Source organism: Equus przewalskii, chromosome 7, assembly GCF_037783145.1.
Source record: "Equus przewalskii isolate Varuska chromosome 7, EquPr2, whole genome shotgun sequence".
Taxonomy (NCBI): Eukaryota; Metazoa; Chordata; class Mammalia; order Perissodactyla; family Equidae; genus Equus; species Equus przewalskii.
In genome coordinates, this window is record NC_091837.1 from 6,502,047 (window position 1) to 6,529,469 (window position 27,423).

General features: G+C 42.5%; 2 protein-coding genes across 39 annotated transcripts in view; one reads left to right on the forward strand and one right to left on the reverse strand.

The window, feature by feature from the left end:
• DEPDC5 (DEP domain containing 5, GATOR1 subcomplex subunit) overlaps positions 1 to 10,008 on the reverse strand; it is a 115,957-nt gene extending 105,949 nt beyond the window's left edge. For 5 of the 16 annotated variants that reach the window (XR_011541770.1, XM_070626891.1, XM_070626893.1 and 2 more), the window contains exons 1-7: positions 9,780 to 9,995; positions 8,966 to 9,089; positions 6,715 to 6,802; positions 6,275 to 6,321; positions 5,010 to 5,095; positions 3,772 to 3,855; positions 2,730 to 2,779 (exon numbers count right to left, since the gene is read on the reverse strand). Coding sequence is in view for 14 of the 16 variants with exons in the window: in XM_070626891.1 (XP_070482992.1) it covers positions 2,730 to 2,779; positions 3,772 to 3,855; positions 5,010 to 5,095; positions 6,275 to 6,321; positions 6,715 to 6,802; positions 8,966 to 9,023 (413 nt within the window). In the remaining 2 variants the exon portion in view is untranslated. Of the gene's footprint in view, positions 1 to 2,729; positions 2,780 to 3,771; positions 3,856 to 5,009; positions 5,096 to 6,274; positions 6,322 to 6,714; positions 6,803 to 8,965; positions 9,090 to 9,779 lie in introns of all 16 variants that reach the window. The other 11 variants (XM_070626892.1, XM_070626888.1, XM_070626899.1 and 8 more) reach the window with 5 other exon arrangements.
• Positions 10,009 to 13,769: 3,761 nt separating this feature from the next.
• The window catches only part of PRR14L (proline rich 14 like), a 63,313-nt gene continuing 49,659 nt past the window's right edge, over positions 13,770 to 27,423 (forward strand). For 5 of the 23 annotated variants that reach the window (XR_547206.2, XR_011542233.1, XR_547208.2 and 2 more), the window contains exons 1-2: positions 13,774 to 13,997; positions 21,185 to 21,709. Coding sequence is in view for 7 of the 23 variants with exons in the window: in XM_008534563.2 (XP_008532785.2) it covers positions 21,236 to 21,709 (474 nt within the window). In the remaining 16 variants the exon portion in view is untranslated. Of the gene's footprint in view, positions 14,372 to 19,638; positions 19,682 to 21,184; positions 21,710 to 27,423 lie in introns of those variants that run through there. The other 18 variants (XR_011542235.1, XR_011542236.1, XR_011542238.1 and 15 more) reach the window with 13 other exon arrangements.

Consider the following 27,423-nt stretch of genomic DNA (forward strand, 5'->3'; position numbering starts at 1 on the left):
GCAGGAAAACACCCGAACTGGATGTTCCAAGGGGCTTTAGGCATGATTCTCCTGACAGGTCTGTCTGCTCCTGGACAGCTGAGAAGTCAGGGCCAGAAATTATTCAGTGTTGCTCCCTCTGGAGTGTGAGTCAGAAAAATAAATAAATAAATAAGTAAAAAAAGAAACCACAGCTAGTCGGCAGTCCCAAAACTATATCTGGGAAAATGAGATCTCTTCACAATGAGATCATATAGACTAGGTTTCTAAGTTCAATATATTAAAAAAGCAAAATGCTAATTGTTAGGAGACAAGATTTTAGGGCAATATTTTTTCTTTTAAAATTTCCCTTAATTTTTAAAAATACCGATTTCGGGGATTTTTTTTTCACATTTTCAAGAATACATTGGGAATTTACTCAGAGGAAATCAAAATGTTTATCTTTTAAGGAAAAGTAATGTTTCTAAGGCAGGGTCTCCAGATAATGAAACTATCCCATACATCCTTAATTATTGACTAACTTACCAGGTTCAAAGGCTAAATTACAGAGAAATTCTTTAATAATTTATTATGACTTTAACTATATAAATAATAACTATACTTTCTTTTCTCATATGAGGCCCAGAACATCCTTTTTTTTTTTTTCTTTTTAATTTGCATGCCTTCATGTAGTTAGGAAAAGAAAGTGACTTTTGGTCCAGTGTAGAAAAATGATAGACAAGTCTTCTGGAAAAATGGTAGAAGACTTTGTGGTTTAGATTTAACCATGAATGAGCAAAATATGAGGTCAGATCTTTAAAAGTCTAAAATGGGCTTTATGTAAGGGTTTTCGTTTTTTGTTTTTTTTTAAGATTTTATTTTTCCTTTTTGTCCCCAAAGCCCCCCAGTACATAGTTGTATATTCTTAGTTGTGGGTCCTCCTAGTTGTGGTACGTGGGATGCTGCCTCAGCGTTGCTTAGAGGAGTGGTGCCATGTCTGCGCCCAGGATTTGAACCAGCGAAACCCTGGGCTGCTGCAGCGGAGCGTGTGAACTTAACCACTCGGCCACCGGGCCAGCCCCAATGTCAGGGTTTTCATTCCTCTATCTAGCACCACATGTATGAGGGCATTTAAAGAAACAGAATTTAAGAATGAAAGAGATCTGAGAGGGTTTCTAAACCAGGGCTCAACAAACTATAGCCTGCAGGCCAGATGCAGCCCAACTCCTGTTTTTGTATGGCCCACGGCTAAGAACGATTTTTACATTTTTAAATGGTTGGAAAGAACAAAAAACAAAGAATTTGTGACAGAGACCTGACACCCATGTGGCCCCAAAGTCTAAAATTTTACTATCTGGTCCTTTACAAAAAAACATTGTAAACCAACCATTTCATTTTACAGATGAGCAGACTCCGAGACTCCCTGACCTGGCGGACAGTACCCTGCTAATCTCTGGCACTGCGGGAGTAGAAAAGACGTCTCCTGACTCCTGGCCGGCCACCTCAGAGACTAGCTTGTACTGGAAGGCATGAATCTGGGTTGCATTTCTTGCTGTGCTCGAGACTTAGTCACTTCTTGGGCTGTGCTTTAGTTACTAAAATTTTTCAAACAATTTTGACCCTCCAACAACTTTTAAAACATGCCTTTGTGGAAAAATGAATCCTTCATCCTTTCTTTTAGGATCAGTAGTTCAGACTAATCAAAGAGCCCTATTTGATGATGAAAAGTTCTTTACAAAAGGATTCTGGCTAATAAAGGTAGGAGGAATGACAGAATGAGAAAATCACTGAGGCCTGCCCAGTGGCGCAGCAGTTAAGTGCGCACGTTCTGCTTCTTGGCAGCCCAGGGTTCGCCGATTCTGATCCCAGGTGCGGACACAGTACCACTTGGCAAAAGCCAGGCTGTGGTAGGTGTCCCAGGTATAAAGTAGAGGAAGATGGGCATGGATGTTAGCTCAGGGCCAGTCTTCCTCCGCAAAAAGAGGAGGATTGGCAGCAGTTAGCTCAGGGCTAAACTTCCTCAAAAAAAAAAAAAGAAAAGAAAAGAAAATCATCATCTTGGAGCAATCATTAACGGACAAAACCATTAGCTGAAAAGTTGATGAGGAACTTCATAATGGGGGAGTGGACTGCATCACAGGAACCCACTGGTCAATCCCAGCGTCACTGAAAGTGAGTCAACCAGATGTAGATACGCTTGCATATACAGAGTAAATTTCAGGAAAGACACAGCTCCTTCTTAGAAGAATTTATATTTCACTAAACACCTTTTTGCACAGCTTGAAGTCTTTACTGTGTGGATGTTTGGGTTTTTGAATTTAAAAGTGGTTTCATAAAGTCCCTTTTTCTCTCTTCTTCACAAACTGAAATATAGAAATAATTTTAAAAATCAAGAGCAGGGCAATATAGCTAAAAGGGCAGCAAATCAGGAACTATTGTGCTGGTCATTTTATGTCTCCAAACCTGTTTCCTAACCTGTAAAATGAGATGGTTTGATTAAACATGTTCATCAAAGGCCTTTTCTGGTTCTAAAATTATGAGTCTATATCTCCTTTGTTACATAATACAGGTGGCTTCACCAACTTCCATTTACCTTAAAACTATAGTGCAATTTGGGGTTTGTTTTAGCTACAAAAATCTAATGTTTTAAGCTACTGTGTATTTTATTATGTGGACATTCGTATGCCTCAAATGCCTTATGTAGCCCAGTTATTGCACTTGATCCTATTCCCAGTTACTAGCTGGTAAGACAAGAGTGATGAACTATCTACCTGATGCCAGCAAATTCCACCTTCTGAGTGATATAGGCACATGTGCTGACCTAAGGGAAGAGAGAGAGAGAGATTCAACAACACATCAAGGCCATAAAAGATCACAAAGAAAGTCTCCTGGCTTTCTAATCTCTTCTAACATGAGAGTAATAAATTTACCCCATAGGAAAACCTGCTTGGGTAGGTATACCAGTAGGTTCTTAAAGAGTTTGGCAAATATAGACAATAGTAAGGACCAGGTGGAGAATAAGTGGCCAGCTTCACTAATATACTTACCTTCACATACTTTTGCATACATATCTATATTTACATACTTATTTAAATATAGAACACTTATGTCTCATTTTAGAAAATGGAACCCTCTCCACCAACTAAAAAATGAGCAAAGATACCTTTTTCTGAAAATATACACTATATGGAAACTCTACCGACAATTTTTTGTTTCATAATACTCAAAAAGTCCAGTAAGGAGAATTTTCAGCACCAGCTCACAATTCTGATGAACTCATCATTTTTTTAAGTGGGAAATGTTAATTAAAAATAAAAAATAAGGAAAATGCAGGACAGTACAGCAAAGAGCAGCCTAACCTGGAAGCAACAAGACCTGGGTTCTTGCCCAGCGTCAATGGCTTACTAGCTTTCCAGTCTTGGTCAATGACTTAACTTTTCAATCTCAGTTTTCACATCTATAAATTAGGGGTAAGAAATACCTGTCCACAAGCAGGAGATGTGAGGAGCAAATGAGGTCAAGTGTAAATGTGAAAACTGAAGTGTCATTCAAATGTAAAATATTATTATAATTCCCCATTCATACTAAAAACGCAAGGCAAAAATCTGTGAGAATAAACAAGCAAAACGAAGCTCAAAAAAACTGTGAAAAGAGAAGAAGATACACAAAGTGTATACAATACTTATCTGTGATGCTGGAGTGAGAAATAATTTTATACTCTTCTCCCTACTAGATCTTTTAAATCTCTGTTATAAACATGCATTATTAATATAATGAGAAAAGTAACAGACTTTTTTAAAAATCACATCTTACCAAACTTTTCTTTAGTCGCCACATATCCCCACGACCAATGTATTGATCCTTAAAGGTTAATTCCACTAGGTCAAGGGTCACATCCTAAAAGGCATAATCAAATATATCTCTCTGCATTACTCTGCCATGCTTTATAGTCATAAGATAATGCCCACTCACCATGGAGAAACTTTTTGGCAACAAAGAAAACTTCTGGAAGACCATTCAATAGAAGAACTCAGACACACAGAATTTTATCCAACCAAAGGCTTCTGAATACAGATAAATCTACAGCAGATGCCACAGCAGCTGTATCATGGTTAAGTCCAAAGAGTACCAGAGTCCCAGTTCTGTGTTTTAGTCTTTATTCTGGCGCACAAACACAACATTGAGCTGTGTACTTTATTTCTCTAGATAACATCAATAATATCTTTTGGACAATGATTTTTATCTATTATAGCACCATTTCTAGAAGAAAAATGGGAATACATAAAGAAATTTTAGCATTTTAATAGAAAATTTCACATTTAGCTTCACAAACACACATATATACACAGAATCTTTTCAGGACAAGTTTTTTTTTTTTAGGAAGATTAGCCCTGAGCTAACATCTGCCACCAATCTTCCTCTTTTTGCTGAGGAAAACTGGCCCTGAGCTAACATCCATGCCCATCTTCCTCTACTTTATATGTGGGATGCCTGCCACAACATGGTGTGCCAAGCGGTGCCATGTCTGCACCCGGGATCCAAACCAGCAAACCCTGGGCCACCAAAGTGGAACGTGCACACTTAACTGCTGCACCACTGGGCCAGCTCCTAGGACAAGCTTTAAAAAAAGGGGAGAGGGGGGCTGGCCCCGTGGCCGAGTAGTTAAGTTTGCGAGCTCCGCTGCAGGCGGCCCAGTGTTTCGTTGGTTCGAATCCTGGGCGCGGACATGGCACTGCTCATCAAACCATGCTGAGGCAGCATCCCACATGCCACAACTAAAAGGACCCACAACGAAGAAAATACAACTGTGTACCTGGGGGCTTTGGGGAGAAAAACGAAAAAAGTAAAATCTTTAAAAAAAGAAAAAAAAAGGGGGAGAGGGCTTTAAATGCAACCTACATACTACCTATAATCTAAATGACCTATATATGACCACATATTTGACGGTCTAACACTATACTTAAGTAACTCATTGTTTCCTTAGAGACCTAATCTTGAGGAAGGGTGCTAATCACTCCCCAAAGATATTCAAGTCCAGAACAAAGACATACCTTAGGGTCTACGACATTCACATAGACATCTTGATAAGGTCGTAGACGGAACACTTGAGTCACGGTCTGGTCCACACTGATAGTTTCTGAAACAGAGGAGAAATCTGCATCAGCTAACACATTCTGAAAAGTCAGGCAAATACATTCTAATCTATAAATATTCAGACATTCAATCAGCAACAAAATTGATCCTTTGTCATGGGCAAGACACATTTTCTGTCTTCTGGAAGCTTAAAATTTAGAATTCTCGGCTTTTTAGGTGAAATGTGACCTAAGCCTAAGGAATTAAAATATGAAAGAGAGACAGAAACAGAGGTAAAGAGAGAGGAGAAACAAAGAATTTAGAAAGAACATGAAAAAGTTCAAAGAACTGTGAAAATTCAGAAGAGGAAAGGGATCCTTTTTCATTTGGAATGAGAGTAGTGGTGGTAGTTAAGGAAGAAACAAACTTTTCCATGACCCCTTACGTCTGGTAACTAAGAAACATAACAGGCGGCGGAACATGGGGTGAGGGTAAGGACACTCTTAGGATTTGGGCTTTATAGAACGTTTTCCCATCAAACTGAATTATAAAAGAGTGGGCAACATCAAAATCCTTTATAGCAAATTAGAAGGATTTTTTTTTCTTTTAAGTACTATTTAAGGAATTATCTTATTCGCTCTCAATTAACATTTTGGTTCCTTGATCAGTATGGTACAGGCATTAGAGGAAAAAAGAAAGGATTTGGATCCCGAACGAGTAAGGAGAATGGCTGCTCTGGCTCCTCCACTTACTGACATCAGCAAGCCGATGCATCTCGCTGAGACTGTTTCCTCACTCACTCAAGAGTTGGGAAGATAAAGAAAGAAAGAATACAAATAGCTCCCAGTACAGTGCCTCACACATGTGGTAGGTAATCATCAATATGTGTTTCTTTCCTCCCCACCCCTAGACTAGGTATTAACAAATATTTTGTGAAAAAATGTAATATTTAGGAAGCATGCTTTTCAACAATTTTTTTTTTGGAGTTAGGTGTAAAGCTTCACCTATTCATATTAACTTTCCTCCTGACTCTAAATAAAGATAGTTTCTTCAGTGCCCTCAACATGCTGACAAATGAGATTCCTCGGCAGTTTTGATATCTGACCCTTTTTTTAGGGGAACACAATTTGATAAGGAGAAAAGTACTGGGCCCTCATTCCCTGAGATTGTGAAAAGAGATTTCTTATAGTTTCTGGAAGAGTAAAGTGTAAAAATCTTAAGAGAAGAGAGATGGAATTCTTACCTTTCTGTAAATCTTCCTTAAGTGACTTGACCTGCAAAAGCAGAGGGCTGGAGAAAAAAGCAACAGAGAGGGGATGCTGTAAGCCGTAACCAACCAGCTTTCCTCAACCCCCACAAAAGGCAAACAGATCACTCTGGACATACTGTAACTCGCAGCACATCAATGGGAGAAAGTTCCCTTAGAAACAAAGAAAGTCTGCCCTCGCACTCAAGGAAATGGACACATCCTACAGAATGGTCCACAGAGTTGTCATCTCAGCTTTAAAAACAGAAAGAATGGACTACTCTTAAAAAGATTATTGGTTTATCAAATCCTAGAGGGCAGGAGCATTTTTATCCCAAGGCAAAGAGCTGTCTTGCCCTTCAGGGCCCTTAGATAAAATATTACTTGGAAACAGCGGGCTGCCCAGTTAGTTCCCTTGATCCCAATGAGACACTCACCTGTATTCATCGTTGGGGTGAGCAATCTCCACGATGTCTCCAAGCTTGATGTGAGGAAATACTTTGGGGTTCACCACTAGCTCATCATCTGAAGACAGTTCAGGGATCGCAAGCAGAAAACACACTCACTTGGGTGACAGGTTACGGTGCCTGTTCTCATGTTGGGTCCTCATGACCCCATCAGGTTGGTATTACGACCCCACCTCGAAGATGAGGTTCCATTTAAATCAAGATTTAGACCGACTAAAGGATTCGCACAACCCTTTACCCCCTCAAATATTGTGTATCTGCATACACAAGGAACAAAACACCCTGGGTGCCACAGATACAGCACAATCCCTTTATTTATACAGTGTTCAAAGAATTTCCAAAAATATTGTCTTAATGGGAGCCTCACAATAAACCTTTGGCTCTAACGGAAGTGAGGAAATAACCTAGGAGATAAAGCAACTTACCTAAGAGTAGATAGCTAGTAATAGCACAGCCAGGACTGATTACTAGTGCAGGGGTCCTTCTACCTAAAGCCCACCATCTCTCATAAGTCATCAAAATTAGCCAAATAAAATGCTCTGGACTTTGAAGGGCAGCATTTGATCAGGGAAAACCCTCAGATATCAGTTCACATTAGGGTCCAACGAGACCCTAAAATATAGAGAGGACATAGTTTCATATGTTTATCTACCATTGCCCCCACTGGGGCTGGGGTAGAACTCTTTCAAATATAACAAACTCAGAACCACAAAGATGGAGTGATTTTTTTTTTTCTGTTTTAATTTTGGGGGAAAGACATGGCCTTCAATTATGCTAAAACCATGACAAATATATCCAGATTACAAATTTAATCAGACCCAACAAAAATTCAGCCTAGGAAAGCAAAGCACTGGGTTAATCCCAAATTTTATTTGGTATATTGTTTCCATGGACAGTTTTATGCCAAATCCTCTGTGAAGTCTGCCCCTAACTTCCAAAGTCTGAATTAAACTCTCTGAGCATGGATTCTGTTCTGCTTCTTTTATCATTTCCTTTTTATACGTCTGTTGCATCAAGCTGAAAGCTCCTTAGGGACAAGGGCCCTTGTCATATATCATAATCTTTATGCTTGGCACAGGCAGGAGACTGGGTACAGCACCTAGCTGCCTTTGTCTTATACACATGAAAAAGCAGACTTGTATACATTGTATATACACTGTATATACTGTATCCTTGTATCCTTCACTCTGTCAAAAGTTATTTCTGCTGTCCATTCAATTCTACTCCACAAATGTTTAGGTAGCATCAGTTGCATACAAAGTATAACATTAACAACAGACTGTGCATTTGGGCAGAAATTGTGTTTTAACTATAGCAATGCCTGGTATATCCTTGTCCTGGTAATAAAGGCTGCATTTATTGAGCAGCACAAAGAAACCTGGTACTCTGCTAAATACTTTACATACATCATTTTACTTAATCCCAAGACCTTATGATACAGAAACTATTGTTCTCCCTTTTTAGCAGTCCTTCCCTTTGGGAGGTTTATACATACATAAAAGAGGAGCAAATGCATACTAAAATATAATTTTTAAAACACTCGTGTTAATTCCAACTTCTGAAGCAAATAAGGTTGTTAGGACAGAAGGGAAAATTATTCCTTTACAAAAAAAAAATTCATATTACTAAGTGCCTTTGCATTCTGCAAGTTTACAGACTCAAGGCGTTAAGAGAAACTATTCTGAAGCACTTGAATTTGTAAATAGGTAAACCAGGAGCTTGCCCCAGGTCACAGGGAAAGTCAGATATACAGCTGATAACAGATTCTGGTTTAGTGCAGGACAACAAGCTGTGTCCTGCCCCTTCTCACGATGCCTCCCAGCCAGGCAAAGGTCCATGCTTTGATCACACCTGTCCTTGCACAGCTACTCCTTCTCTCCCACTGAATGTCAGTTTCTCTTTTCTGCCAAACCAGTGCAGACTGGAATCTTCCAGAACATATACAGTAAATATGTAATAAAAAATACAAACAAATGAAGGGTGGCAAACTGGCAATATTCACAACGTTCCTTAAAAGTCAGAATGCAAATGCTTTCAGAAGGGGCCTGTGCTCTCCGGTCCTACTGCCCTCCGCATTACTGTATTACACTTGCTGCTTCACTCACTTAGGTTGCCTGTCTAGCCTCAATTGTCACAGGAGTAAGTGTGTAATTTTCTAGGCACCGGACACACCAGAGCCTCAGCCAACTTACACAACCCCCAAAGATCAATCAATACTGACCACTGCCCCCAAAGCCCTTCTTGTGGATGACGAGTTTGTAGACCTTGGTTGTTCTCATCTTGTCCTGTTGTTTCCTTCAGCTGTTCCAAGCTTGGGGGAGAGATGTCATCTTGCCTCCCTGCCACTAAAACACAAACAAAAAGGCTGGAACGTCAGACTTCCCCTTGCAAGTGCTCTTCGATTTTAGGTCAATGAAAATACCAGCGTTGCTCAGCTGAGAGGTGGCACGAAGCCTTGGATGAAATCACTCCTCCAACTGCGAGGAGGGATGGAGAACAAATAGAACCCCAGAATCTGGGAACTAAGGGGAATTCGGGCCAGAGTCTAGTCCAACCTCCAAGAAGATATTGTCTCTATTATACCCTTAAAGGGAAAACTTGAAGTGAAGAGAACACTTATTACCTTGCTTCTATTTAAACCAGTAACACTCAAATACTAAAGAGATCACACAAGAGGTTAGCGCACTCATTTTGTAGATGAGGAAAGCGACAGCCAGAGCAAGGGACTTGCCCAAGGTCACTCAGAGACTGCGAGGAACTCCTATCATTCACGTTGGCGGTCAACGTCCTGAGCAAGGAGAATATAAATAGCAGGAAGGCAGGGGTTCCTTCTTTGAACCTCTATCAGGGCAAACTCTCAGCGGTTCCTTCCCCCGACCCTCATTTCAAAGCTGAGGCCACCGAGACTCAGAGAGGGACAGAGACTTGTCTAAGGTCACACAGCGGCTTAGGGGTGGGGCCCGGACTCGATCCTGGAACAGAGCCCCATCCCTCATGCTTCCCAAACTCGGGCCCGGGCGGGCAGCTCCACTCACCCTCAGCTCCAGAACCCCTTCCCGCTTCAGGCCGGACCCCAAGGGCCGGACTCTCGCCGGGGCCCCCGCGCCTCCTCTCGACACCCCGCCAACACCCTCACAGCCTGTGCGGCTTTCGTGCGGGATCTCGAGGCGGCGACCTGCCCGCCCCGGCCACAGAGCGCTCACCTGAGAGCCCGCGCCGCTCCGGTGGCTCCGCCCCGGGGCCCCGCCCCCTTCCCGCCCACCCGTCCCGGGCCGCTCTGGCCTGGCCTCCGCCTCATCTCGGTGTCCGCGCCACTTCCCCATCCGGGGCTTGTGCTGGAGGCGGGGCGTCGCGTGCGGCCTTTAGTTCCGGCTGTGGGCTGCGTTTCCTGCTCGCGCGAGGGTGACTGCTCGCTGTAGAAAGGAAGTCGTTTGGCTCTCAGGCGTTCCGAAATAGATCCGAGCTCAAGAGCTTCGTTTTCGACTTGGTGGCACCCCTAGCGGGGCAGGCTTGGTCGAGTCTCCCCGGATCTATAAAGGGAATGTTATGGGCCCTCGCCTGGCCTCACCGGGCTGCCAAGAGGCAAGAAATAATGTTTCGGCGTGAATGTTTGTAAAATGCAAAGGGCTGAGCACGTGCGACTTAGTGCGATGGCCTCTGCTGGGAAATACCCACTTTGGGAGACTTTTCAAATCCTACCAAACCCCAAATGACGTTCTGTGCCTCGGGTTATTGATAAGAGTAGCTACCATAGCTTTCACAGACATCCCTGTGTAATCGTCACGTCCCTATTAGGTGGCAGATCCTATTTTATTTCACAGACAGGGAAACACGAAACTCCTCAACAGGAAGCGAGGTTGGATCCTGACCGGATTGAATCCAACTTGGTTCCGAAGGCTGACCGTTTAACCAGCATCCTTATGTCACACCCAAGGGCTCAGCCTAAGCCCCTATCTATCAGGGCATCTTAGAGCGGTGTGGGCTGTGCCGGAAGCTGGGCAAGGGCGCCTGACAAGTTGCCAGCTCCCTGTAATTGCCGTGTGGTTTTCAGAAAATTTCTGAGTGTTGGGAAAAAAAGCATGGCATACCACAGGGAGACTTGGGAGTGGACGGAGGGACCCCTGTGGCAAGATAAGTAAGAGCTTCCTTAAGCATCCATGCTTTTACTTTAGGATTCAGAAGTTAAATAACTATTAAATAATTATATTTTTTTATATTAAAGAAAAACATAATTAAGCGGATTGCAACAGAAAAATTTTCAGGGATAAAGTGTTAAATGTCAGAGACATTTTTATGTTGCCGGTTCAGGCGACACACCCATATCCTGGGCCTGTTTTGTATCCTTAGCAGCCGTGGTCAGTGGGAAGTCCTTCCATCCCAGAGGAAGCTAATGGGATTCTCTCTCCCTGACCCTCAGGGGAATTTGATTTCTTCTCCTGAGAGATGTCCATAATTGGTGTCATATCTTAGAAATGCGAATGTTTCACTTTTTTAAAATTTATTTATTATTTTGTATGTGTGTTTGAGGAAGATTGGCCCTGAGCTAACATCTGTTGCCAATCCTCCTCTTTTGCTTAAGGAAGATTGTTGCTGTGCTAACACCTATGCTGATCTTCCTCTATTTTGTATGTGGGACACCACCACAGCATGGCTTGACAAGCGGTGTGTACGTCCACACCCAGGATCCAAACCCATGAACCCAGGGCTGCTGAAGCAGAGCACATGAACTTAACTGCTACACCACTGGGCCAGCCACTTTTTAATTTGACAAAAACTTGTAAAAAACCTTGGCAAATTTTGAGATTTTTAAAAATTGTCTAAAGCTGGTCAAGGTTGGGGAAGGCTGGAGTGGATAGCTCCCAGAGTGGGGATCCAACAGCCATGGTTCTACGTCACTGTGCTACAACCACCTGCACAATTGCCTATTTTTAGCTGTGTGGCTTTGCACAAGATACTCCTCTTTTCTCAAATTTCTCCTCTGTCAGATGGGAATAAAAAGAACATGTCCTTCCTCCTTCCCAAGTTGTTTGAGGGCCAAATGAGGTCAGGGACATGTTACACTAGGTCTTTGAAATTAAAATAATTTAAAGTGCTATACAAAGGTAGGGTATTATAACTAACCAAGAGCATGGAATTCATCATGAAACTGGCTCTCCTTGACTTTTAGGGGATTGAATGATATATATGATGTTTCTTTTGGACCCCTTTGTGCTTAATACAGAGCTAGGAGTAGGGCTGGGACTAGGATGAGGTGGGGAAGGCTAGTGAGACACTGGCTTTAGGGAACAAAATGTTAGGGGTCCCAAAAGACTCAGTGAGCAAAATAAAGAATATTTAATACGGGACCAGCTGGTGGCACAGCAGTTAACTGCACACGTTCTGCTTCTGCAGCCCAGGGTTCACAGGTTCGGATCCCCGGTGCGGACATGGCACTGCTCAGAAGGTCATGCTGTGGTAGGCATCCCACATATAAGGTGGAGGAAGATGGGCATGGATGTTAGCTCAGGGCCAGCCTTCCTCAGCAAAAAGAGGAGGATTGGCAGCAGATGTTAGCTCAGGGCAATCTTCCTCAAAAAAAAAAAAAAAAGGACCCGCAACTATGTACCGGGGGGCTTTGGGGAGAAAAAGGAAAAAATAAAATCTTAAAAAGAATGTTTAATGCAATTTTTTTTGCAGGAAGATTAGCCCTGAGCTAACATCTGCTGCCAATCCTCCTCTTTTTGCCGAGGAAGGCTGGCCCTGAGCTAACATCCATGCCCATCTTCCTCCACTTTATATGTGGGATGCCTACCACAGCATGACCTTCTGAGCAGTGCCATGTCCGCACCCAGGATCCGAACTGGCGAACCCCGGGCCACCAAAGCGGAACGTAGGCACTTAACCGCTGTGCCACCGGGCCAGCCCTGCAATATTTTTTAAGTCAAAATTAAGACCAAAAATCCACGTTTTTAAGTGAAGACAAGATCAATGATGGTGCTGTGCGGAATCATATTAGAGCCTGAGGCAAGAGAATAAACCTATTAATAATATTGGGTTTCTCTGATGCCCTTCTATAAGCATGTAGTTGCCTGAGAAAGTACTTGAGGATGTGGATACTGTGAATGTAGAAATGTTTTAAAGTGAATTTCTGATTAATTCATCCCAACAGCATCTGCTATCTAATATATGAACTGTACATGTACATGGACGATATATGGACTCATGCAGGCTGTGGACAATAGCGTTGGCACTTGAGTTTGTATATCTCCTGCCCTGACTAAAGCTGAGAAAAGCTCTGTCTCAGCCAAAATGGTCCACACATTGACTGGCTCAAAGATATCTTGATCAGAGAAGAGAAAATTAAAATCTCCCACAAACTTCCAAGCCTCTAGCTCACTAGTCAGCCAGGTTGATAAGGTTCAAGAAGAAACAGATTTCTTTGTTTAACACAAAGCTGTGTGATTTGGGGCAAATTGATTCTATTCTCGGGACGTCCTCAATTCCCTCTTGAATAAACATTCTTTTCCTTCCTTCAAATGTCTGTTGACTTAGTCTACTTGTGTGGGACACTGTGCTGGGTGCTGAGCATAGAATGATGAACAAAACGGACAAAGGTGGGAAGGGACGGACGATAAAGGAGTCAATAACGACATAAAACAAAGCAATCTCAGCTAGTGTTAAAGCTATGAAGAATTTAAAACAATATGCTGTAAGGGAGCATCAAGAGGCAGATTTGTGGTCAGCGTGATTAGAAGGAGCAGGGGAGCTACAAGACCTGAAACACTGATTCCAGTTATAAAAAGATGTCTTGGGTTGCCAGAGTGAAAGCCAGGAGGCCCCCAGAGTTGCAGGCGTCCAGGCCAGGAAAATGATGGACTGGACCAGGGTGGTAGCAATGGAGACACACTGGGCCCTGTGGCTCGGCAGGGCAGGGTCAGAAGGTACGTACCCCTTTAAGAGACCGGGCCGCAGGGGCGGGGCAGAAGGCCGCAAGGGCTAGCCGAGGGCGGGACGTCCCACTGGGGAAGCACCGCCCCTAGGAGTGCGCGCGCGCTGTGCGGGGGCGGGACTTGGGCCAGCCCGCATGGCTGGCTTGGGCCCCGGATGAGGAAGTGCGGGAGGGGGGGGAACCATAGAGACGGAGAGGCGGCGACGGCCGGAGCGCCCCCGGGCTCTCTCGGCTCGGTAGGCTCAGGTAGACCTGGCGGCGACGGGGCTGCGGCTGCAGAGGCTGGGCTGGAGGGGCGAGCGCGGGCCGCGGAGCAGGCCTCAGGGTAAGAGGCCGGGGAGGGGAAGGCTTCGGGCGTAGCCGCCCCACCGCACTCCACCCTGAGGGGGCCCTCCGCCGGGCGGTGCAGGCTGAAGGGAGCCCGGGCCCCCAGCCCTCTCGGGGCACCGAAGGGAACCGAGGCTGCGCTGCGGGCGACGGAACGACCCGGGGAGAGGGAGGAGACCAGGCCCCGCGTCGCGAGGGGGAAACGGCTTCTCCGAGTCATGGCTCCGACGGGGAAGAGATACTCCTGTTCAACCTCGATACGCCGGGGGACCCCCAACTTCTCTCCCCCGGGAGGACGACGCCCCTTGTCGTGGGCGTACGCTCTTCCCCAGCTCCCGTGCATTTGTCAGCAGAGGGAGGCTCGCTCCCGCGGTACGAGAGGGCGATTCTTAACTTATTTTAAGGAGGGATAAGAGATAACCCCCAAACAAGACCTTTCCCCCGATTTGGTCAGCACCCTCCCCCCCCCCCCCAGGTGGAGAGCGAGACTCAACTTGCCTAAAAGTGGCAGAGGGGATCTTCCTTCCCTGTGAAAAAGAGACTTAATCTCTCCTCTTTTATTTTTCACCTTTACCCCGAGATAGAGAGGAAGACCCTGAATTTACTTTATAATCTTGGAAGTCAGCCTTTCCCCCTCCCCAGTCATGTCCACGGAGGAAGCGTCGCTCCTCTTCTTCGCTCAAGTCTCTCAGTGTACAGAGAGCTCCTTTCCTTTGCACAATTAAGAGCATGGCGTTTGGAATGTGGTAGTGGCAAGCCTGGGTCTCCCACTTCGGATCTTTGTGACCTTGACTGATTGCTTAACCTTTCTCAGTCTCAGTTAGCACATCTCTAATTTGGGTACTCTTTTCGTAGAATTGTTGTAGGGGCTAAAGGAGAATTTGCGTAAGTGCTTAGTACGTAGTAACCTTTTGGGAAACTGTTACTGTTACTTAATTTGTTTTTTTTTAAAAGGAAACTAGTATCTTCCACAGAGAAACATATTTTTCCATGCATGTCTCCTCCCATCCCCCTTCCCCTCCCCCCATCACAAGGGTTCAGCCCATCCTTTCTCACGAGAAAGGAGACTTTTCCCCTGGGGTGGAGAAAGAGGCACTTCTATTCCTTTTAGATCCTACTATACTCCCCAAATTAACAGAGTGGGCCTCAACTAGAATAATCAGGAAAAAAGACTTTGTTTTTGGAAACAGGTCTGTACTCCAAGAGGGAGAGAGACCTGATACCAGAAGCCAGCCTTTCCTTTGTCCAGAGAAACTATCACTTGTTCTTGACTGGGTTTTCTCCCACTCCCCCTACTTGGCTCTAGTGACGAAAATGCTTCCTTCTGCCTGCACACCCATCTCCCCTAAAAAGGGAGATTCCAACTCTTCTCCTATGAAAAATAAGGCTCTATACCTTTGAGAGCAGGACTCTTTCCTGCCATATATTTAAAGTGGCACAGACGGTTTCTTTTCTTCTCTTCCTTTGAAAAAGAAATAAAAATCTTTGATGCAGCTAGTCTTTGTCAGTAGAAATCGGGAGCATTTTCTCTGTTTCACTCCTCATGTGGAGATAGATCCTTTTTCTACAGGCTCATAAAGAGGGAAAGGGAAACAGGGCTTGATGCTTTTGAGATTTCCTGTGCACTCCATGTTGAAGAGCTGGGCCCTGTTTAGTATATGGACTTCCTTGCCGCACTTTCAGTTTGTCTAGAGATCTTGTTAAGATTCTTCTTTCTCTGTCCCTCAAGAAGAGGCCCCTTCTCCGAATTCTTTCACACAGGGATTGGCTACAGTGTCCGAATCTTTGGAAAAGAAAGGCCCTTTCTCAAGGTGAAAGGAGTATTGGGAACCTCTGAGGGGCCTGATCATTATTGTGAGTATTGTCCCTTGACACAAGTGTGGCAGCCCCAGTTCTTTAAGAGCAGGCCCTTTGCATTGGAATTAAAGGGAGGGGAGACCTCCAGACTCGGGATTATTGGGGCACATGGTTTTCTGTTCTGCTGTTTTCTTTGTTTGATTTTTTTTTTCTATTTTTTGCCTATTGCTGTGAACTTTGTACCCCCAGAACTTTTGTTTTGTGGAGTATCTGAACAACTAAAGTAAAAGTTGCCACTTTGTCAGGTTTTTAGTCTTATAAAATGTGTGCTAAAGAGATTGAGAGCTGCAACGTTAATCTTTCACTGGTAGTTTGATTTTTGTTGATTTTTTTCCGTTGCTTTTGTTATTTGGTGGGGTAAGAATTAACACTGCCAGATTGCCTGAAGACTCACTGAAAAAAAGCTCTCCCCCTTTTTGTATGGAAAGTGTTCTTAAATTAGCCCTTGAATACTTGCAGTGGGGATTAGTCTGAGCTCTGTGCCACCATTGTTGGTGTCTATAGGCGTACTTTCCTGAAACAAAGAGAGATAGAAAAGTTATCATTTAGAGTCAGGGAGTTTTTATGGATGGCAGGACCTTTTGAGATTATTTTGTTTAACTTGTTTATTTTACATGTGAAAAACAAGCCCAGGAAAGTGAAATGACACGCTCAAGGCCATGCAGCTACCAGGATAGGGACCCTGGTCTCCTGACTTGGAGAGCAGCACCTAGCCTGCTTCCCAGGACTGCTTCCACGTTGAAACAGAAACATCTTGAGATGATTGTTCTCAATTCAAAAGAATTTCTTCTTTTATTGGAATAAATTTACTGCATACTCCCTATAAATATCAGGCTTCTATTTTCTGGAATAAATCCGTTCCCTAAACCATCTAATTCTTATTTGTGTTATGGTAAAGATGGCAAGCCTGTAGCAGCTGGCAAGAGTTGTTTGTGAATCTATGGTTTATTTTTGCTTATGCTTCAAACTACATAATTACTTGGTGTCCTAACCCAATAGGTTGGTTATAAATCATTAGTAAGGATTAAGCTGTAAATCCTGTCTTCATTTTATAAGCTTGTGTTACTGACTCTTTTCTCTTACTTCAAGTTTATTTAACACTTTAATGTAAAAACTTTTATTATTGAGACAGAGAGCTGGCTTTTGGAAAGATACTGATAAAATAAAGGGATATTGCACTTACCAGTTATTCTTCATTGCTACGTATTTGGATCTTGGGAAATAATGTTTTAAAAATTTTTTTAATGTAAGGAATATATACTTATTGTAAAAAAAAAAAAAAGTGCGACATAACAAATAGGTCATTCGTGATCCTATCACCCAGGCTAACGCTTAATATTTGGCTTATGTTATTTCAAACATTTTTCCTATGTGCAAACATATTTTACCAAAACAAAAGAGTCCTGATGTTTATTTAGTTTGATAAACTGTCCCAGGCGGCTTTCTATGTAGAGGTATATTTCTACACTGTCATTTTTAATTGCTCCATTGTATTCAGAAATTTAGTTTTAAAGAACTTGAATGTCTTGTTAATATTTCGTTCTATTTCTGCAGTCTTGTGGCATTACCAATATTTTGATAGATGGCTAAAATAAGAGTTTGGTGATGCAAGTAAGTGAGCTGAGAGTCATTTTAATCTGCTACTTTAGGCTTGCATCTAAATATTACTTCATCTCTGATGGTTCCAGCCAAGGCACTCAGCTGTTCTTGGTAATTCAACTGTAGATACTGCTCAGAAACTTGAGGACCCAAGATTGGGCTGGGAGAAAAAGGAGAGAGTGTCTGTTTTGGTTTGATAGTCAATGTGCCTAGTTGTTTTACAGGCTGAAATTCTTAGAATTATGTCTCTACCAAACAAGAGTATCAAGAGATGATAGCATTGTGGTGTTTGTCTTTTGTAAATTGGAAGTTATCTTTTGATGACCAAAGCTTTAAAATTCTGTATTGGCCAATTCCAGTTTACTGTGTGGATGGAAGCATAGAGAAGGAAAGGTAACGGTACTATTTTCCCTGAGGAATATTTTGAGCTGTTTTGTGTGATTATCAATATTACCCCTTCATGATAAAGATCTGTTTAGTAAATGTGTATTTGTGCATGATCCTGTGTTTGGAACAAAATCTTGAATTAGAACCATGGGGATGGAAAGTTGTGGGATTTATTAGAGACACTGTGGGAGGTGAGTCCGTAGGCTACAAGTGCTAACTGAACGGCAAGTGGAAGGTCTGATATGGTTATATCTGAGGATTCAAGTCTGAGCTCTAGGATAGTGGGAGGTGCCATTACTGAGAGAGAGAGAGGGAGAGAGGCAACAGGATCAAAAATAAGCATGTAAGTTTACTGAGGGCATCTTATTCGTCCTTGTTTCTCACAACTGTTTGCATGTAGTAAGACTCAATTATTCATTGGGTTGAATGGGCTCTATTTTAGACATGTTACGTTTGGGGGGTGCCGTCCTTGTGAGTGGAAACGTAGGTTAGGAACTTGAGAATAGGTTGGGCTTGGGAACAGGTTTCTTTCTTTTTTTTTTTAATCAGCCTTATTAAGATATAATTCACATACCATACAATTCACCAATTAAGTTGTACAATTCAGTGGTTTTTCACATAGTCACAGAGTTGTGCAACCATCCCTACAATCAATTTTAGAACATTTTTATTGGTCCCAAAAGAAACCATCTATTAGCAGCCACTCCCTAGTTCTCCCCCCTCCCTGCACTAAGCAACCACTAATCCACTTGTGACTGTAGATTTGCCTGCTCTGGACATTTCATATAAATGGGATCTTATAATATGTGGTCTTTTGTGACTGGCTTCTTCTGCTTACTATAGTGTTTTCAAAGTGCATCCATGTTGTATCACAAATCAGTACCTCATTCCTTTTTATGGCCAAATAATATTCCATCATATGGATATACCACATTTGGTTTATCCTTTCATAGTTGTGGGACATTTGTATTGTTTTTACTTTTTGGCTGTTGTGAATAGTGCTACTATGAACATTGGTGTACTAGTTTTTATGTGGACTAGTATTTTTTTCATATATACCTAGCAGTGGAATTGCTAAGTCATGTGGTCACCTATGCTTAAAGGGACAGTTTTGCGTCATCCTCGTAGCAGAAAGGCTGCAAGAAAAGATGAGGTCATCAAAAAAGTGAAACCTGACAATGAAGACATGTCAAAGATTAAACTTTTGAGAACACCCACACCTCAGTGGTGGGCAGGGGGAAAGGAGCTCTTGAGCACAAGCTGGCAGAGTGACCCACGGAGCTGATATCCATCAACTAACCTGCTCTTTTACAGTATCTTTTCCTGCGCTTATTCTTCTGGTCTGTATGTGGTGTGACAACCAAAAGCTGGATTGTGTCTGTTATTGGGAAAGGGAAACTGAACCTAATTAAAATTGAGGACTTCCTACCTTTTTTTGATGTCAAATAGCAATTCCACTTTAGCTGTTAACCTCCACATACACAGACACACATGCACAGACTAAATGGCCTAAAATCTAAAGTGCCCCTAGAAATATCCAGGAGCCAGAGAAAGGGGAAGATTGTATCTTCAAGAAGGATGCATTTCCTCTCAGTGCTGTTGATGGGTCTCACTTGATTCTTGCTGTACTCCTGTAACAATAGTTTTTCTCTCCTTGCTTCATTTTTGATTTCAAGTTTCTTCATCAACCCTCCTGTGTTACCTAAACTTTATAGACCAGCAATCTGATGTCCTGTAATCTCTAGTATTTAAATTAGTAGTGTAATGTTATATCCTTATACCTTTGGGCAGGGCTGCTTCAAAACATTAAGGACACCCAGTGGATGAAAGCATAGGAACGTGAGTAAACCACCCGAAATATCCTTTCCTGTGAGCATTTTGGCCAAAGGGATTTGCCATCCATACCTCAGATATATCCTTGTTATGAACTCCAAGTTGCCAGATATTTCACATCTTCTCTCTTCTCTTGTTAGGGTCAGGAAAAGTGTCAAGATTGGAAGCGTATAGTATCTTATTTTGTTAACCAATTTCCGCCCTGATCAGGGCAAAGTGGATTTTGTTGTGGAGACTGCACACATTTGGTAGAGTAAAATGGAAAAGTTACTAGCCAGGAAACCCTAGTTCTGAGTGTACCATTCCCTAGCTGCATGTATGTGTGTTTTTGACTACTTTATTTTTATTTTATTTTTAAGGTATTATTGTCACTTTTTTTTAAAAGATTGGCACCTGATCTAACAACTGTTGCCAGTCGTGGTTTTTTTTTCTTCTTCTCCCCAAACACGCCCAGTACATAGTTGTATATTCTAGTTGTGAGTGCCTCTGGTTGTGCTACGTGGGATGCCGCCTCAGCATGGCCTGATGAGCAATGCCATGTTCACACCCAGGATCCGACCCCTGAAACCCTGGGCCCCTGAAGTGGAGTGCACGGACTTAACCACTTGGCCACGGGGCCAGCTCCTGACTACTTTAATAATATAGTATTATGAACTACTTAAGTATACATATTTTAGCAAATAACTCATGCTTCCACTACCCAATACAAGAAGTAAAATGTTACCAACACTTTGGAAGCCCCCTGGGTATCCCCCCTCCTTCCTCTCAGTTGACCATGTAATATTTTAGGTAGATCTCTTCTAACCTCTTCAGGTGTGGTGGTAAGATCCATAATGGGGAGATGACAGCTGCCGTACTTAGCTCACAGGGTTGTTGTGAGAATCAAATGAGTAGTGTCTGTGAAGGCACTTAGAAAATCTCAAGATGCCAAATAAAAATCAGGAAGGATTCTGCTACAGAACTAATTTAGTAGTGTAGATACAGCTCAAGTGTTTGGTAAACAGTAAAGAGGTGGAATTCTGTTTTCTCTGTATCTTCTTTCACAGAGAATTCTTCCTGAGGAAAAGTCAGTGTATCAAATTCTTCACAGTCCCTCAGTACCTATTCATTCAACAAATATTTACTGAGTACCTACTGTGTGTCCAGCACCTATTCTAGGCAGTGAGGATATAGCAATAATGCCATGAAAACAAATAGAAAACCGTCTTTTTCTTCTAATTCATGTCAGGTCTATCCTTGGATGCTTAGCCAAATCTTTCATCTTCATTTGCTGGTTCTCCAGGTTTAAGTTGAGAATTGCTCATAAAGCAGTATTTGATTTGAGGTTAGACAGATGACTATTAAAGTATTTCTTTTTTCACAAGTTAACAGCCTAAAGGATTTTTTGGTGCCAGATAACGCCGGCATTTGAGGTAGAATTTTTGTCCTTAGTTTAGCCAGTTTGAGCTGAGACCCTTCTTCCACCCTACAAGGTTTTAAACTTTTATCCCTTCCTTTGATTTGTGTCAGGGTGAACCGTTTGATGTAAAAGACTTGACTCCATAATCTGCATCTGCCCTAATGCTGTCATCCGGAGTAGAGACTCAGCCAGTTCCACTTGATTCCTCCATGTCTGCCGTGGTACAGGAATTATACTCGGAACTCCCAGTAAGTGTCTCCAAAGAGCTTCATGCTGACCCTGAGCCAAGTGTGATTCCAGATGTAAAACCCGGAGCCTCAAGCTCTCTTATAAGTCAGAGTAGGGCAGTGCCCTTGGAGCTGCAGAGGACTCCTGCGGAAAGTTGTTGTGAAGAAGCCTCTGGGACCTTGGATCATGGGGGTGCGCCAGGGCGGTGTGGGCTGGTGGACTCCACGGCAGCAGGTTCTATGGCTTCTGGGATCTTGGATAGGGAAGAAAAAAACAAAAGCATGGAGCTAAAGGTCTTCAGAGATCGAGGGGACCAGGCGGAAATTGTAAGAGACCCCTGTGAGGGAGCAAAGGAAGACCCATGCCAACATTCCACAGCTGCTGAAGAAAAGATCAGCCCAAGTCAGGTAAGAAATGAGATCTTGATTCAGATGAGTCAAGTGTGAATGACAGCTTTCCAGGTAACACTTCACATGATAAAATACAGATGCTGGCAGGTACCTTATGATTTCTTCTTAAAACATTTCCCAAATGTTGATTTTGATGTTAACTTTTTTTTGATAATCTTTTAAACATTTGTGTCATATCAGACACTTGAAGAGAGGAAGTGCTTATCTAATGAAAGTGTCACTTCTCTGAAGCAGCTACTGTATATGGAATGTTGAGTCTCTTTGTGATAGTCATATGGTATTTCTGCATCTGATGTTAAGAAATGATGTTTACTCATTCCTTAAGTTTTGGTAGTGTCATGATTAGGGTGGGGTGAGATGTCACAGAGATATCTTTGAAGGAGGCTTTTGACCCAGGTAGGGCTTCATAATGTGGATACTCTAGAGGGATCTCCGTATTTTAGAAGCTGGTCCTTGGCTTTGCAGGTCCAGAAACTTAAGCTTTATTTTTTAGTACATCGGAGGTGATGATCTCCAAAGGATAGACTTCTGCTAACCCATTTCATGAGAGGCTGGAGTATAAATCAGAAAGCCTGTTTTTTAGTTAATACACAATGAAAAGTGGAATCGTTACTTGGTAGGACATGGGAAATCAGATTTCTCTCTGAGTAAGATGGGTTATTTAGGGGAGACTAATGGTTAATGAGCTGTGATAGCCTGATGGACCCAAATCCCTAAAGGAATATACCTAAGTAGACTGGGCACCTTGAATGGTGCCTTACACCAGGGGTCAGCAGACTTTTTGTAAAGGGCTGCATAGTGAATATTTTAGGCTTTGCAGGCCATATGGTCTCTGTTGAAACCACTCAGCTGTACCACTGTAGCATAAAAGCTGACTAGACAATGCATAAACCAATCAGTGTGGCTGTATTCCCATATTTATAAGTATATGGCTGACCTACAGGCTGTAGTTTGCCAATCCCTGCTCTAGACCCACTAATAACCTCATATTCTCTGGGTTTCATGGACCTAGGCTCCATTCCCTACCTGATAAATACATCATTTCTTTACACAGGTTACAGGGTAATTGATTGTTGTTGGTAGGCTGCATATATTGACCATAATTAGGAATGGGTAAATGATTATGTAACAGTAAGTAAGTAACATGATATCCAATTTTATGTTATGATGATTTATCTTTAAAAATATGGTTAAATAAGTGAAGTAACAGACTCAGGACTGAAAGTTTCTTACTTCTTGATATGGTGGGCTGAGTCTAACAAGATCAAAAGTTTCTTTCTTTTTTTTTTTTGAGGAAGGCTGCCCTGAGCTAACATCCGTGCCCTTCTTCCTCTACTTTATATGTGGGATGCCCACCACAGCATGGCTTAGTCAAGTGGTGCCATGTCCGCACCCGGGATCCAAACCGGCGAACCCCAGGCCGCCAAATCAGAACGGGCATGCTTAACTGCTGTGCCACCAGCCTGGCCCCTGAAAAGTTTCTTAATGCAATATTTGATATAAAATTAAAGTATGTGATGTATATGTATGAAGTATAAGAATGGACACAACACAACACGCATACTTCTATACGTATACACACACACACACACCATCCAACCTAAGAACTAGAAGATTATCGCCTCTCTTCTCCTTTTCTTTTCTTTTTTTCTTTTTTTAAGATTTTATTTTTCCTTTTTCTCCCCCCCGGTACATAGTTGTATATATTTTTTTAGTTGTGGGTCCTTCTGGTTCTGGCATGTGGGATGCCACCTCAGCATGGCTTGATGAGTGGTGCCATGTCCGTGCCCAGGATCTGAACCGGCGAAACCCTGGGCTGCCAAGCGGAGTGCGTAAACTTAACCACTCGGCCACGGGGCTGGCCCCCTCCCTTCTCCTTCTTTAAACCATCCCCTTCCTTCCTTCCAACTCTGCTAGATGTAAATACTACTTTGAATTGTGTAAAGCAAAATGAAATTTAATATATAAAAATGTAAGATTTTGTACTTGGTTCCAAAAAGTGATCTCCACAAGTGAAAAAAGGTTGAAGTATTTTTGGAGAAACAGAAGACCTGCAGGTTTTGGTTCATCAGTTAGAACTGATTTGTGGTGTGGCCGCCGAGGAAAGCCAGTTTACTCTTAATATACACGTACAGAAATGTGTTCCCTGGACCGAGAGGTGGGGGCCATGCTCTGTTGTGTGTTGTTAGCCTATAGCCAGAATATCACACTCGCAGGCCCTTCTCCCCTCAGCACTGACATGAGCTCAAGATGCTGGGGGGATAGGGTGCAGAGGGAAGCAAGGAATGTGTCAGTGTTGGGGTTCCTGACCAAAGTGGATCCTGTCTCTTCCCTCTTCCCCACACTAAGCCTGCTGTCATATGTGGGAGGAGTATAGAAAACCAGGAATGTATGCATGGGTAAGAGTTCACATTAAGGACAAAACCTGAAAAAAACACCATTGCAGCCTGTTTGCTGGGGGTATCTTCCTATGAAAGAGAAGTAAGGGAAGCCTTTCAGGATTTGGAGGGCTGTCAAGCAGAATGGTTCTCTTGCACACAGTTAGACTTGGTGGGAGACACAGGGCAGTGGTGGCTCCTAATCGTTCTCAGGTCACAGGGCCCTTTGGAAATCTGAATGAATGCAGGAGGTCTCAGAAAAGCAGACATACCATTTCAGAAGGTTTGCAGAGCCCAGACATCCTTGGACCTCAAGATAAGAACTCTTGCTAGATTGACAAAACACTACAAACACAGTCAAAAGACAACTGGCAAATTAAGAGAACATATTTGCAACATATATCAGATAAAAAGCATATATCTCTAATATATAAAGACCTCGTAAGTTGAGAATGAAAAACCCAATAGAAAAATGGAGGAAAGACTTGAATAGATAATTCACTCTGTGTATATTGTGTGCGTATTGTGCTTAAACACAAGAAGAGATGAGCAACCTCATTCATAATTAGAGATGCAAATTTAAACAACTCGTGATACCACTTTTTACCTGTCAGATTGGTGAAAATGAAAAATTGTGACAACATATCTGGTCAGGAAGACTGAAGAAAAAGATATTCTCACACATTGCTGGTGGGAATGCACAGTGATACAACTTTTCAGAAGAGGAATTTGGCTATACCTGACAAAACTACTTGTGACCTGACCTGTTGACCCAGCACTCTCATTTCTAGGTATCTACCCTGAAGATACACCTCCAATAGCCTTGCATATAAAAATACATATATGCAAGGTTATTCTTGGAAGCATTATTTATTATTGCAAAATATTGGAAACAAATATCTACATACAGGAGAGAGGTTGAATAAGCTATGGTATATAAACATCCACACATGGAGCATTATGCAGCCATAATAAAGAATAAAGGTCTCCGCTTACTGATGGGGACAGATTTCCAGGTGTGTCGGGGTCCCCAAGACCACCTCCAGATTTGGTGATTCACTAGAATTCCCAGGACTTGGCATATGGTCATGTTTACAGCTAAGATTAGTTACAGTGAAATGATGTAAAGCAGTCAGCAAACAGAAGAGAGGCATGGGACAAAGTCCAGAGGAAATCAGGTGCTAGCTTCCAAGAGTCCTCTCCCAGTGTAATGACACATACTTAACTTTCTCCAGGAACACCTTGTGACAACACATGTGTAATGTTGTCTACCATGGAAGCTTGTTAGAGCCCGAGGTTTTTACTGGGGACTGGTCACATCAGCACCCTCTGCCTGACACGTCAAAATTCCAGACTTCCAGAAGGACAGCAGGTGTTCAGCATAAACCACATTGTTGTTTAGGTGCAGTGAGCCACTCTTAGCATTAGGGAATGTTAGAAACACTCCTGAAATCTAAGTTGCCAGGTGCCAGCCAAGGCCACCCTTGCAAGCAGGCCTTTCCAAGGATCACAGTCAGGCCTGCTACATTGACACTTGTCTGCAAACTAGGATACATTATTAAGTGAGAAGAGCAAAGTACAAATAGTTATCTACAGTATCCTCCCTTTGGTGCAAGAAAGAAGAGGTGAGCCAGCCCTGATGGCTTAGTGGTTAAAGTTTGGCACGCTCCGTTTTGGTGACCTGCATTTGGTTGCTGGGTGAGGAACACCACCACTTGTCTCTTGGTAACCATACTGTGGTGGCAGCTCACACAGAAGAATGAGAAGGACTTACAACTAGAATATACAACTGTGAACTCCGGCTTTGGGGAGGGTAAAAAAATAATAATAAATAAAAGAAAGAGGAGGAAATAAGCAAGTATACAAGTAACTGCTTATTTGTATAAAGCATACACATGTGTACACACAGGAAAGATAAACCAGAAAATGTTTGGTTTCCTCTAGGGAGCTGGTGGGGGCAGGGTGGAAAGAAATGGAAATGGGATAGAAGGGACAGGAGGAAGTGACACTTCTCTGAGCATATATAACATTTTAGTAAATTTGTTTTTCACAGGGGTTTGGCTTAGCAATTGCTAAACTACTTTATGTGTATTCTAGGATTGAGTGAATTGATCAATATTATTGTGGATAATGCGAGCCTCGTTTCTCACTGACAAATTCCAAGTAGGAGGGGGGAGGGGTGTTGCTAGGAGGAACCGTGTGGTGTGGAATTGGAATTGGAGTTAGCAGTATGAACTTAGGGTTTTTAATATATACAGATAGGTACATAAACATTTACTAAACTGTGTTATTCTTTTTTGGATTTAGTCTTAGAGTATATAGTCAAAATAACGTTTTCCACAGTTACTTGAGTTACTTTTCTTCTCCGTTCCCCCGCCCTTAGTGTGGTTTTATTATTCGTCTGTGTGGGTGTAGGAGACAGGGCCTAGAAGCAGTGATGCCTCATAGCAATGAGCACACCTAGCACCCAGCTCTTGGTTTCTACATAACATCTTCCAATTAAAGGAACCAGACTCTTTGGAGAAATGCTGTTCTAGGGCTGGCACAGGGAAAAATACAAGATAAGCCTGGACAATTTGTGGTGAATTGCTCAGAAAATTATGAGGACATATCAAAAGGACACAGGAGCCAACTTGAAGGGACTCCCAGTGGCCAAAACTGGGATGATTTGAGCTTAAAATAAATAATGATAGTAATGAATTATAACCCGTAAAACTAAACAAATATGAGCCCATGCTGATATAAAATAATTGAATAAATAACTTGGAAAAAGAAAGCTCTTAAAGAATTCCAAATAATAAATATAGAAGGAATGATAGAAATAAAAAAATCATCATCTGGCAACCATCACAGTAGTAATCATCTCCAGCAAGAATCATCAATGGATGTTAAAACTAGTGGCTAAAAGTTTGAATGAGAAATAAATATTTACATAGTCTCAAGATATCTCCCCACAAGATACTTAGTAATTACACAGAAGAAAATAACTTCACAGTGGAGAAATTTGGCAGACCACCCCCTGCCCCCGGAACCAAGTAATGGAAGTTCACCTGCCCAGGAATGAGACACCCCAACACAATGAGCCTCCTGAGAGGATGCACCGAGAAGAACCGGCATGCTCCTGTGGGATTCCTGCCCCCAAAATGCCTAACCAGAATCTGGTCATGAGGAAATATCAGACAAATCCAAATTGAGGGACTTTCTTTCCAAAAGTGTCAAAGTCGTGAAAGATGAATACCTAGAGAACTATCTCAGTTTAAGAGACTAAGGAGATATGGTGGCTAAATGCATCATGGATTGGATCCTGGTCCCGAAAAAGGACATTGTGGAGCC